This window comes from Erpetoichthys calabaricus, chromosome 1, assembly GCF_900747795.2.
Source record: "Erpetoichthys calabaricus chromosome 1, fErpCal1.3, whole genome shotgun sequence".
NCBI classification, from domain to species: domain Eukaryota; kingdom Metazoa; phylum Chordata; class Cladistia; order Polypteriformes; family Polypteridae; genus Erpetoichthys; species Erpetoichthys calabaricus.
The window spans coordinates 21,687,646-21,698,911 of NC_041394.2; the positions used below are offsets into that span (position 1 = coordinate 21,687,646).

Here is an 11,266-nt window from a genome sequence, read left to right on the forward strand (position 1 = left end):
CTTGCCAACACACACAAGCATCCATAATGTTCCCTTTCATTTTTTAACATGTCCTCCTCCGCGAAAGTGTTACTTAGACAGCTCATGGCCTAAGCTTTCCCTCTTTAATGGATCATGTGCATAAACAAGATAAAAGATTCCCTCAAAAATCATGGTATGCTGCCCCAGACACCAGATCAATCTGCCAAATTCAACAGCAAAGTGCAAATAGAAGTAGTGCACTAAAAGACTTAAAATTTCAATAATTTTTAGGGGAGGTGCAGTGCAGCTGGGGGAGAACCATTAAAGAGTGCAGAACTAATTGCACCATTAACTATAACCCACCTTTTGCCGAGCAGGCTTCTTCTGGCTATCCTGACACTGCTTCAGTCTGGTTTCTCTTGCTTCCTTGATCTCTTCTGCAGTCAGGCCACTAAAACTCGACTCGTGATGGTAGGACCTCACTTGTCCTGCTCCTGTCCCATTGGGTCCTGCTGAATTTTTCCTTACTGTAAACTGATGGGCTTTACTCTGGAAAGTATGACCCTGGTTAGGTAAAGAGACGGACTCCTCTTGCTCTCTTGTGGTCTCAGACTCTGAAGAACTTGAAGACATTTCTGACGAAACCCCCCATTTCATGACCTCTTCATCCTGTATTGGGATGTCTTCTGCAAACTCCATTTCCTGGGCCTGGGACTTTCAAGAAGAAGAAAAGAACTTTTACCGTAATATTAGAAAATATTTGTTGAATAACAGTATAACAGGCTGTTTTTATTTCTAAACTCTGTTAATGTACTTCAGCTCTCATTGATTACAAACTCAAGAATCTACTGGACACACAGCAAAAAGCCACAACATTAAAACCACCTGCCTAACATTGTGTAGGTCCCCCTTTGTTTCAACAAAACAATTGTGACCCATCAAGGCATGGAAGACATAAGACCTCTGAAGGGGTCCAGTGGTATCTGGCACCAAGACATTAGCAGCACATCTTTTAAGTCCTCTAAGTTGCCTGTTGAGGCTCCCATGGATTGGACTTGTATTTCTAGCACAATCCACAGATACTTGATCAAAATGAGATCTGGAGAATTTGGAGGCCACGTCAACACCTTCAATTCTTTGTCATGTTCCTCAAATCACCCATAACAATTTTTGCAGTGTCTACTGAAAGAGCCCACAGGGAACACTAAAGCCATGAAGAGATTTATGTGGTCTGCAACAATGTTAAGGTAGATGTTATGTGTCAAAGTAACAGCCACATGAATGCCAGGACCCAAAGCTTCCCAGCAGAACAATGCCAAGAGTACCAAACTGATGCCGCCAACCTGCCTTCTTCCCATGGTGCATCCTGCTTCTATTCCTTCCCAAGATAAATAATATGCAACCATCCATACACATCAGACCATGCAATCATCTTCCATTGGTCCAGTTCTGATGCTGACATGCCCATTTGCAAGTGCTTTCAGCAGTAGAAAGGAGTCAGTGTGGGTACTCTTAGGGCTCATTTATACTTCACACTCAGAACACTCCAGACGTTCTGAGCGTTCATTTGATGCGTCCTCTGAGCAGGTCCTCAGAAATTAACACGACGCGTGCATGAGTTGCTGTACCAGCAAAAAGTCGGGGGCGCAGTGTGCTAAAAGTTGGAACATGACATCAGAGTCTCGGTTTACTATCTACATGTGACAAAAAGCTGCTTTGCGGATCCTACGAGATCGGTGTGTACGCTTCGATATTTGATAAATGGTTCGATGTGGTGAAGCAAAATGGCGACACACAAATGTATTCGTGGTCCTTTTATATTCAAGCGTCGCATATTCCCGATCGTAATGACACGATACGTTTTAAAATTCTCACATACCGTCTTCTGTGCTATCTTTTTTTCTAGGGCTTCCTCTGCTCCTGACAGCAGCGAATCGCCAGCAATAGATCACCACATTGAGCACATTAAAATGTATGATATTCCAACTCTCTGCACATTTAGAATCCTTAGATTTATACTTGATATCACTTTCATGATGAAAAGCATTAAAGTATGTATGTTACATGTTACAGATAAAATCGGTAATTTCGTTTAAATAATGAATACTGTTAATAATTACACACATGGGGTGACACAGTGGCAGAGCGTTAGCACTGCTGTCTTGCAGGGAGTCACGTCGCTGATATTTCCTGTCTGGAGTTTACATGTTTTCCTGCTGGGTTTCCTCAGTGTGCTCCAGTTTCCTTCCAAAGATATGCAGATTTGGGGATTTGGTGCCGCTAAAATGACGCTAGTGTATGTGTGTGCTTGTATTCACCTTGCCATGAGCCGAGGCATCTTCCAGGGATTGTTTCTCACTCGTGCCCAATGCTTGCTGGAATGGACACATCCCTGGATTTAATCAATAAACATCCTTTTCAGAGATATTGCGGTAAGGTGTCATCAGAATTTAATGGGTGTTCTAGGCAATTCACAACACAAAAGCCAAACATGTTCTCACTGTGATAATATCTCACAGTGCCACCTGGCGGATTCTTCCAAATTTACATAATGTACGCGCGGAAGTATAAACACTTCAACACTTGCGTAGCAGGAGCGTCCACTGCAGCATGCGTCGCGTGAAGTATAACTCCGGCCTTAGTGGTTTACAGCTATGCAGCCTCATCGACTGCAAGCTGCAATGCCCTATGTACACCTACACATCTCTTACATGGCCAGCATTAAGTTTTTCAGCGTCTTGTGCTACGGTAGCTCTTCTGTGGGATCTGACCAGATGGGCTAGGCCTTTGCTCCTCACACGCATCAATCAGCCTTGGGCGTCCATGACCCTGTCGCTGGTTCATCGAGAGTCCTTCCTTGGACCACATTTGGTAGGTACTAACCACTACATACAGGTAAACACCCCACAAGACCCGCCATTTTCAAGATGCTCTGACCCAGTTGTCTAGCCATCACAATTTGGCCCATGTCAAAGTTGCTCAGATCCTAACTGTTGCTCACTTTTCCAGCTTCTAGCACATCACTTTCAAGAACTGGCTGTTCACTTGCTGCCTAATATATCCCACCCCTTGACAGGTGCCACTGTGACAAAATCATTAATGGTATTCACTTTACCTGTCTGTGGTTTCACTGTTGGGGTTGACTGGTCAATAAGCACATTCACTATAGAAAGCATAAATTTAAAAAAAAAAAAAAAAAAACCAAAGACAAACGTGGGGATTGGGATCCAATGGTTAAATGAAACCAACAATTACTAGAATGACATTTTTTACATGTGAAATAAAACATTTAAAGTAACCTCTGATATAATAACTACATTGTCCTATCTTCTAATGAAGAGTTAAACTGAAAAATAATTATATAACTATACACTAACAATCAGAAGCTACCAAGAATTTAAAGTTATGGTCCAAAGTACTATTATGCCTTAAACAATTCCTGTTAACAGTTTATGTTAGAGTTCCCAGTGTATTCTGTTTTCATGCAATTTTCTTAAGAATATAATCCTTAACAGGAGAATTAGGTAACATACACTTTTTTCCTTCTAGTGCTTATTCAAGGTCAAAATAATTTTTTGGATGGCATATACTGTATTTGTGCATCAAAAATGAACTAAACAGTGCATTAGTATATTCTCATATTTTGTTTTCACACCTCACTTAGACTACAGATTAATTTTGGTTATCTGTTAATGATGAACATTTTGTTTATCCTAAGATTCTACTTCTACTTTATTAGGAGTGTGCTATCTGTAGACAGGGCAACATCTGTATGTAATAACAATTAAGCCATCCGATTTCCAAAGGTTAATTACTGTTTACTAAGACTAAACACATGAAAATACAAGACAGGAGGATTGTTTAAACATTCAAATCACACAGGCATTTATAAATGTGAGCAAAAACTTGCTTAACATTCCCATCCATATTTTCAGCTGTAGTAAGCCCCGTCTTTAGATGTTATCGTATCTGCTGCATAACTATGCATTTTTGCTACCATGTTGTACCTTTCATGAAGGGACAAAGAACAGTGTCTGCATTTGTTAGATTTTGCAGGCCAGCTAGCGCTTTTTAATCTTTCCAAACCAAAAATGACTTCTGCCTAAAAACAAAGGACCACTTTCTTCTATTGTTTTCAGGATGCATTCTACATACAGCACATTACATTCTCAGAGATAGTAGGGAAACAACAGTTATCGGAACGGTCATAGCTACCATCTTTTGTTTTTAACCATCAAAAAAAAAAAAAAAAAAAAAAAAAAAAGGGTCTTCCAATGTATCTGAAAAGTTACTTTCAAGTTTTTTTTGGGGGTCAAAATGCGAACTGTAATTATGATTCACTTGTAATGGACACTGAAGCAGTAGTGGAATGGCCTTCCTAGTCCTTTCCTCTTTTTTCAATCCATAACAAAGTATATGTTCATTCCTGCCTTTTTTACATTGTGGTATACGACTAACTTTTGTCATTCTTGCCCTTACTGCACTAGTTGTTTGAAGACTAATATTGTTTCTCTTACTTGTTTACAAGGATTAATGCTTGAATTTGCTACACTGCATGCCAATGAGTGAGACAATGGTTACAGCAGTGTAGCACCCCTAAAAACTCCTATTAAAATCAACACTCAATTAAGATAAGTAAAAACAAAGGAACAGTATTTTCTTAATTGTTTTTGATTAAGTAGATCAAGGATGGTCCCAAGATCCAAAATACCCTGTAGTCCACTGGGCTTTGTCAGCCTATAGTTTGGCTGTCAGGAACTAAAAAATGGTAGACCCTGCCAGGACATAAACTATTAACAAAGGACACAATGCCTATGCATATTTTACATGATACTGTATCTGTTAAGTTAGCATCAGAACTAATATGTGTGGCACGTGGCTGGGGGTGGTACCCAGCCGGGACGCCCAGAAGGACAGAAGGAGGGCTCATGCCTCCTCCAGACCACCAGGGGGCGTCCATATGCCTGGAGGACTTGGGACCCCGGCACTTCCGCCACACCAGGAAGTGCTGGGGGGGAAGAAGAAAATGAGACACCCGGAGTGCTTCCAGAAAGACAGCCGGCACTTCCACCACACAGGGGCGTGTCAGGGGAAGATTGCCGGGAACCACCTGGAGCACATCCGGGTGATTATAAAAGGGGCCGCCTCCCTTCATTCAGGGCTGGAGTCGGGTGGAAGAGGACGAGGTCTCAGAGTCAGAGTCAGAGTCAGAGTCAGAGTCAGAGTCAGAGTCAGAGTCAGAGAAGGAGGCGGCCTGAAGGTATTGTGGACTGGCCTGGACTATTGGGGTGATTGGTGCTGTAGCACTGGGTTGTGCATATTTGGACTGAGTGCATTGTGTAAATAAACGTGTGTTGGGACCTTAAAATGAAGTCTGTCTGTCTGTGTCCGGGCTATGTCCGACATATGACTTAACTACTTTTTCTCAACGTCTTTTGAAATGGTTCCAAATTATTGCCTCATTAGTAATTCAGGAAATGCTACAACAGCTAGTGCACAAGAATTTGGCAAAAATAACCAACAAAGTAAAAAAAAAAAATGCTACAGGGAGCTGGATTGTGTGGTGTTGCACATTTATATGCTGGTCAACGTAAATAATAACACTTCAAAAAATATAAGACACAGGCCTTCACATCTTACAGTGCATTGCATATATACAGGACATAGTGCTATTGCAATATACTGTAGTATACAGAAGATATATGGGCAATTCATTTGTACATTATTTATTAAACCTTGGTGACCCTGTCTCTTAGAAGCTACATAGCTGGAAGCAAAAATAACAGTATTGTGATACTATGAAATATTATGCATGAGCTACTACCTGTCCTATCCTGAATAGGTTTGTCAAAAGCATTTCTTTGAAAAGGAATCTGAAGTAAACATACTATCTGAAGTTGATGTAGGCTCTATCGGGCAGTGTTTGCAAGGTGAATGCTTTATTTGATCTCTGTGACAGGTTTTCCTCTGGACTGAGAAATTCCAGCTAATATAATTTAGACATCCGGTCAAGATACATCCTGGGGACCTCCCACTAGTGATTTACATGACATGGCTCATTGGGAGGAATAACCAAGTGCAGACCCAGGAAATGCTGTAGGAATTATATATCACATTTGATAGGTGAACTAGTACAAGGATGTTGTACAATGTTAGCCATTATGGATGTAGTGAGAAGTCAAGTAAAATGACACCTTTTATTGGCTAACTAAAAAGATTACAATATGCAAGCTTTCGAGGCAACTCAAGCCCCTTCTTCAAGCCAGATGTAACAGAGAGACTGGAATTCCCTGTGTTTATATAGACACAAGGACAAATAACACTGGAAAACCTTCAAGTGAGACATCTTAGAAGTAAAAAATTAATAGACCTCTTCAGGCTAAGATTTGCTTAGTAAGAGAGGAGAACAATGTACAGTATAGGCAAGATCTTTGGATAAGATAACTGTCCAACAACGTCTTTTGAACTTTCCGAGGAGTTTTTTAATAAAACGTGGGTCTGTAGACAGGCTGCCTGTGTCAGTCCGAGAGATGCAAACAACCCTCATATCTGGCCATAAAACTCTTGTCTCTATTTAAACCAAGTTGTAATGTGTTAAATTTTAGCATGAGTTTAACTTTCCATTCTTTTCTCTCTTGCTGTGTTCTGAAGTTGCCCATAAGCACTGTGACTTTAAAGTCCCTCTCACAGTGTCCATGGCTGTTGAAGTGGACTGCTACAGGAACATCTGTGTTGCCATGTTTGATGTGGAACCTGTGTAAATTCATTCAATTGTTCAACTACACAATTGCTGTAATCTTGCCAGTGTAGAAAGTGAAGTCTGTGTCCTACTCTGCTCTCCTGGTTTCTTACATAACCAATACAAAGAAAAGTAATGCAAGTGGACTGTTCTGCCATTCATGCAAATATCATTTTGTATGCTTGTCCCATGGGATTTCATCACTATGCAATATCAGTAAGATGCAGTCTTGGCCAAGAAAGCTACATCTAAATGGACCGCAGTATAGCCTCTGGTTTTAAAGAGTCTATGATATCTAGATGCAGCTGTGTCATACAATGGTTTAAACAAAGTAGCCTGGCCAGCCCTTTATAGATGATGGTCAACAACCTTCTCATGCCGAGATCATAGTGAATTTTCTTCAATACAAATATACTGCATGTAAATGTATCTTTCTTACTGCTGTCTAGGGGCACACTTACAGAGAACATTTTGTTAAAATTGTAAACTCTGACTAAGAATCAGGGCATAGAACTCAACAGAAATCTGTAACTGGGAAAAAAAAAAAAAAAGAAATGAATATTAAAAATATGTTGTTTTTTTTTGTACCTGGTATCTTCTCTCCACTAGCATGGTGCTGAGACAGTTTTCTGCCTGTTGTTGAACAACTTTAAGTCCAGTGGCCAGTGTGGAGTTGCATGCCATCAGTCTGAACTGCTCCCCTTGAATCTGGGCAAAAGCCTTTCCAACAAGGCTAGCCCCTCGCAACACTTGAACCAGCTCTGCTAGCATCATGGCACCTATACAGCGTTAAGAGAAAAAAATTGAAAAAAGGCTGAAAGGAAAAAAAAAAAAAGTTTCCCAGGAGTTCTTTTGTCAGAACAATTGTACCTTTTGACATTTAATTCACACTTCCTCCAGTTGTAAATTGGTAATGCTGGTAATACAAAGAATAAGCCAAGAAACAGATGCTTTCATTGAATCATACAGTATATTCAGGACTTTCTTGACAAACAGCATGATCTAGCTTATGTAAACTCTTTTTAACTTAAATAATTAGTAAAGAGGCGGAGAAGTAGAAGGATAGAATATGACAGAACATCCAGAGTTACATAGTGGAAGCAGAACCTCTGGACATTTTGAAAATGAGACTTGCCCTGAGGTATAATTCAAACCCAGAGGAGAGCTGAACAGCTAGCTTGGGCCATCTGGCAAGTTACCAATGCTGAATGGTGGCATAATATTTAGCACAGCCCCATCCAGTGTCCTGGGATCAAATACAGCACCTAGTCATTGTCCATGTGTACTCTGCATTTTCTCGCTGTGTCCCAAAAACCAAAAAAACTAAAAACATTACGTAAACTACTTATTCCAAAATGGCCACGTATGGCACCCTATCCAGAGCTGGTACTGCTTTTACTGGCCCTGGCTCTCCAGCAACTGTCAAATGGATTAAGCAGGTTTGAGAATGTTGCATATTCTGCAGGAGGTGGCACTCGGTTAAGTAAATAAAATGTGAAATGGTTTCTATACATATACTGTAAAAGGCAAAGCCCTCACTGACTCATCAGTAATTCTCCCACTTTCCATATAGGTGGGAAGCTGAAATTTCGCGTGCTCATTCCTTGCAGAGTACTTACAAAAGTTAGGTATGTTTCATGTCTTATTGCAACACCCAAGGGGGGGAAAAAAAACACGGGTGTGCCCCTAAACTGTATATATAGTTAGTGGAAACGCGTCCTCACTATTTCTGCGACTTCCAATATACGTAGGAAGCCCAAATTTCCCATGCTCATCCTTTACACTGTACTTACTGTACAAACGTTAAGTATGTTTCATTTTGTGCCGTGCCCCATAACGAACTTTAGAAAATAACGTCTTCTTTTTGGTGGTTCTCACCATTATGCCATAATGAACTTTCGGATCTGACCTCGGTTTCATTCCTTATTTCCGTTAACAGACGATTTATTTCACGGCAGTGACGCACGAGGGCCACCCCCGGTCCCCCTTCCTTTTTCAGCACGGTGGCTGTCCGCGCACCTACCACGTGGTTGACTCCCTGCGTATATATATATTAACGCCATCCTGCGCTCATGTGCCTTCTTACTCGCTTCCTTACTTTCCTCAGCTGTTCATCACTGCTCCCTTCTTCTTTACTCCACCACTTCAAGCCTGTTATTGTTCAACTTGCTTCACATCTTCCTGCTGGGGACTCCTGCCTTTTCGTTTACTCCACCGCTTCAAGGCTGACATTGTTGGGTTTCCTTACTTCCTCACATCTCCCTCCTCGTGACTGTTGCCTTTTCTTTTACTCCACCGCTTCAAAGCCGTCTTTGACTTGACACATGATTGCTTCTCACATGGCCAACTGTACGTTGCATGCTCAAAAGTAAGCTCAGCAGACAGCTTGGTCATTTTACAGCCCGAGGGCAGAACTGCAAACGTCGTTTATAAAGAGATCCTTACATCCTAAAAATGTGCATTTCTCATGCACAACATTTACAGTCATAAATTAAACTTTTTACGATCAACACCATTTATATAGCACACTTTCATACAAACAATGTAGCTCAAAGTGCTTTACACGATGAAGAAAGAGGAAAAAGAAAATAAATAATTAAAATTAGGGAACACTAATTAACATAGAATAAAAGTAAGGTCTGCTGGCCAGGGAGGACAGAAAAAAAAAAAAAAAAACCCACTACAGACGGCTGGAGAAAAAAATAAAATCTGCAGGGGTTCCGAGGCCACGAGACCACCCAGCCCCCTCAAGGCATTCTACCCAACATAAATGACCTCAATCAGTCCTCATTGTATTCAGATAATCAAATTCACTCTCAATACTGAAATAAGTCTACGACAATTACATTGACAATCATGTTACATTATTTTTAAAAATGTTTCCTTTTCTTTTTCATAACTTCTTTAACACACTACTTCTTCGTATTTTGTTAACTATATAAAACTGAGGTCTACAACCAACTTTAGATCCTTGTAAATACCTCAACACCTATAATTCAAACACATAATGAATGTCAGCACTGATGGATGTACCGTATGTTCATTTTGAGATTTGAATTAGTTCCCAAATAATCCACATGGATTTCAAGGATTTCTAGGGTACCTTGAGCAAAATCCCTGCAGACACAAGGGAATACATGCAGGCTTCAACTATGCTATATTTTAACAAAATTATTGAAGCCATCACTCACTACTCAAGATAGGAGAACAAATACATACTGTAAAAAAATTTTTAAAAAAGTAAAAGTGGACAAGTATTCCTATGCCAAGTGAAGTATGGGAGAACAAGATGCCAAATTTTAAAATCTGATTAAAAAGCAGGACACAGCCCAATGCTAAAAGCTTGTAAATTTGTGAGTTTATTACAAATGCCAAACGGAACAAGATTTTGTATTATGCGTTACTGCATTTAGCAATAATAATTATAAATTATTTCATTTTTACTTTGCATCTAGAACCGTCAAGTAGCGTTGGGCTTTGAAAACACGTTGAAAGAAAAAGGTAAGACCTATACTTGAGGATTTCAGCGCTTGTACAACATAAAAGATTGCACTTAACAAGAATCCGAAAAATTCAGCAAGACGGATTTTGCTTTTCAAAACTCGATTATAACCAAATTGCTGGACCTGAAACTCTAGCCGAGAGTTCAGTTTCTCCTGTGATCGAAGTGCCAATAAGCAAATTACTGCAGAAGTGCTTTACAAGGGAAGGAGGTCTATTCCTATAGGACCGCAATGTAAAGCATCGGTTTCGGGAACGTGTATACTGCATCTGCACTATATAAATTATCGTCGTGAATGGGTAGGCACGTACATCTTATTTATTTAGCAGACTCAACTCAAAAAATCCAAAATCAGAGCCAGAATACATGGGAGAGGTAAAGAGTGCAAGTAACCAAACTATCAACATCTTTTAAAAAGTACTAATCCCGGCTAATAATACGCAAACGCTCAGAACCGAAATAAAAATCACTTAACTACTTCTAAAAAGCTGTTTATATTGTTTTCTTTAAAACGCAATTCTTAGCTCATATAAACTATATACAGAAAACATACACACATTTTAATGCCATAACAGCCTTGTATCCGTGAAAACGTCACGCACGCATAATGAACGGACAAAAACTCATCACACAAACTAAAGGTATTAAAAAGCTGGCATACAGAAATTAAAAACACACAGTCTAGTGATGCCACACAAACACACACACATACCGCAGCGTCCAGAAACCCAGTGTCAAAAAATGATGCCAGCACGCATCGCATAGCGCGTCCTTCGCGCAATCTGTTCTCAGCACATCCCTACCGCCGCCATTTCTTGACCTAGCTGTCAGTTTTCAAGCGCACCAATGAAGACGCAAGAACTTTTCCAAAAAGGCGGGATTTTAAGGTCAAAAACTTCAACTGGTCCAATCACTGAACAGAAACAAACTTTTTTTTTTTAAATGAAGCCATACTAATTGCGGATATTCTGAAGTAGCCATTGCACTTGAGGGCACGGTGAAAGCCAATGAAAGAAGGAGTGGGCGTGGTCTTAAAAAGGCAGTTTACAGCACGGGTGTCCTGG

At 40.3% G+C, this 11,266-nt stretch overlaps 1 protein-coding gene across 1 annotated transcript in view; it reads right to left on the bottom strand.

Moving 5' to 3' along the window:
* Positions 1–11,044, bottom strand: part of coq8b (coenzyme Q8B) — a 65,767-nt gene extending 54,723 nt beyond the window's left edge. The window contains exons 1-3 of the mRNA XM_028796167.2: positions 10,915–11,044; positions 7,289–7,479; positions 325–675 (exon numbers count right to left, since the gene is read on the bottom strand). Of these exons, the coding sequence (XP_028652000.1) occupies positions 325–675; positions 7,289–7,474 (537 nt within the window). The 5' untranslated portion in view covers positions 7,475–7,479; positions 10,915–11,044. The remainder of the gene's footprint in view (positions 1–324; positions 676–7,288; positions 7,480–10,914) is intronic.
* Between the last annotated feature and the right edge of the window lie 222 nt (positions 11,045–11,266).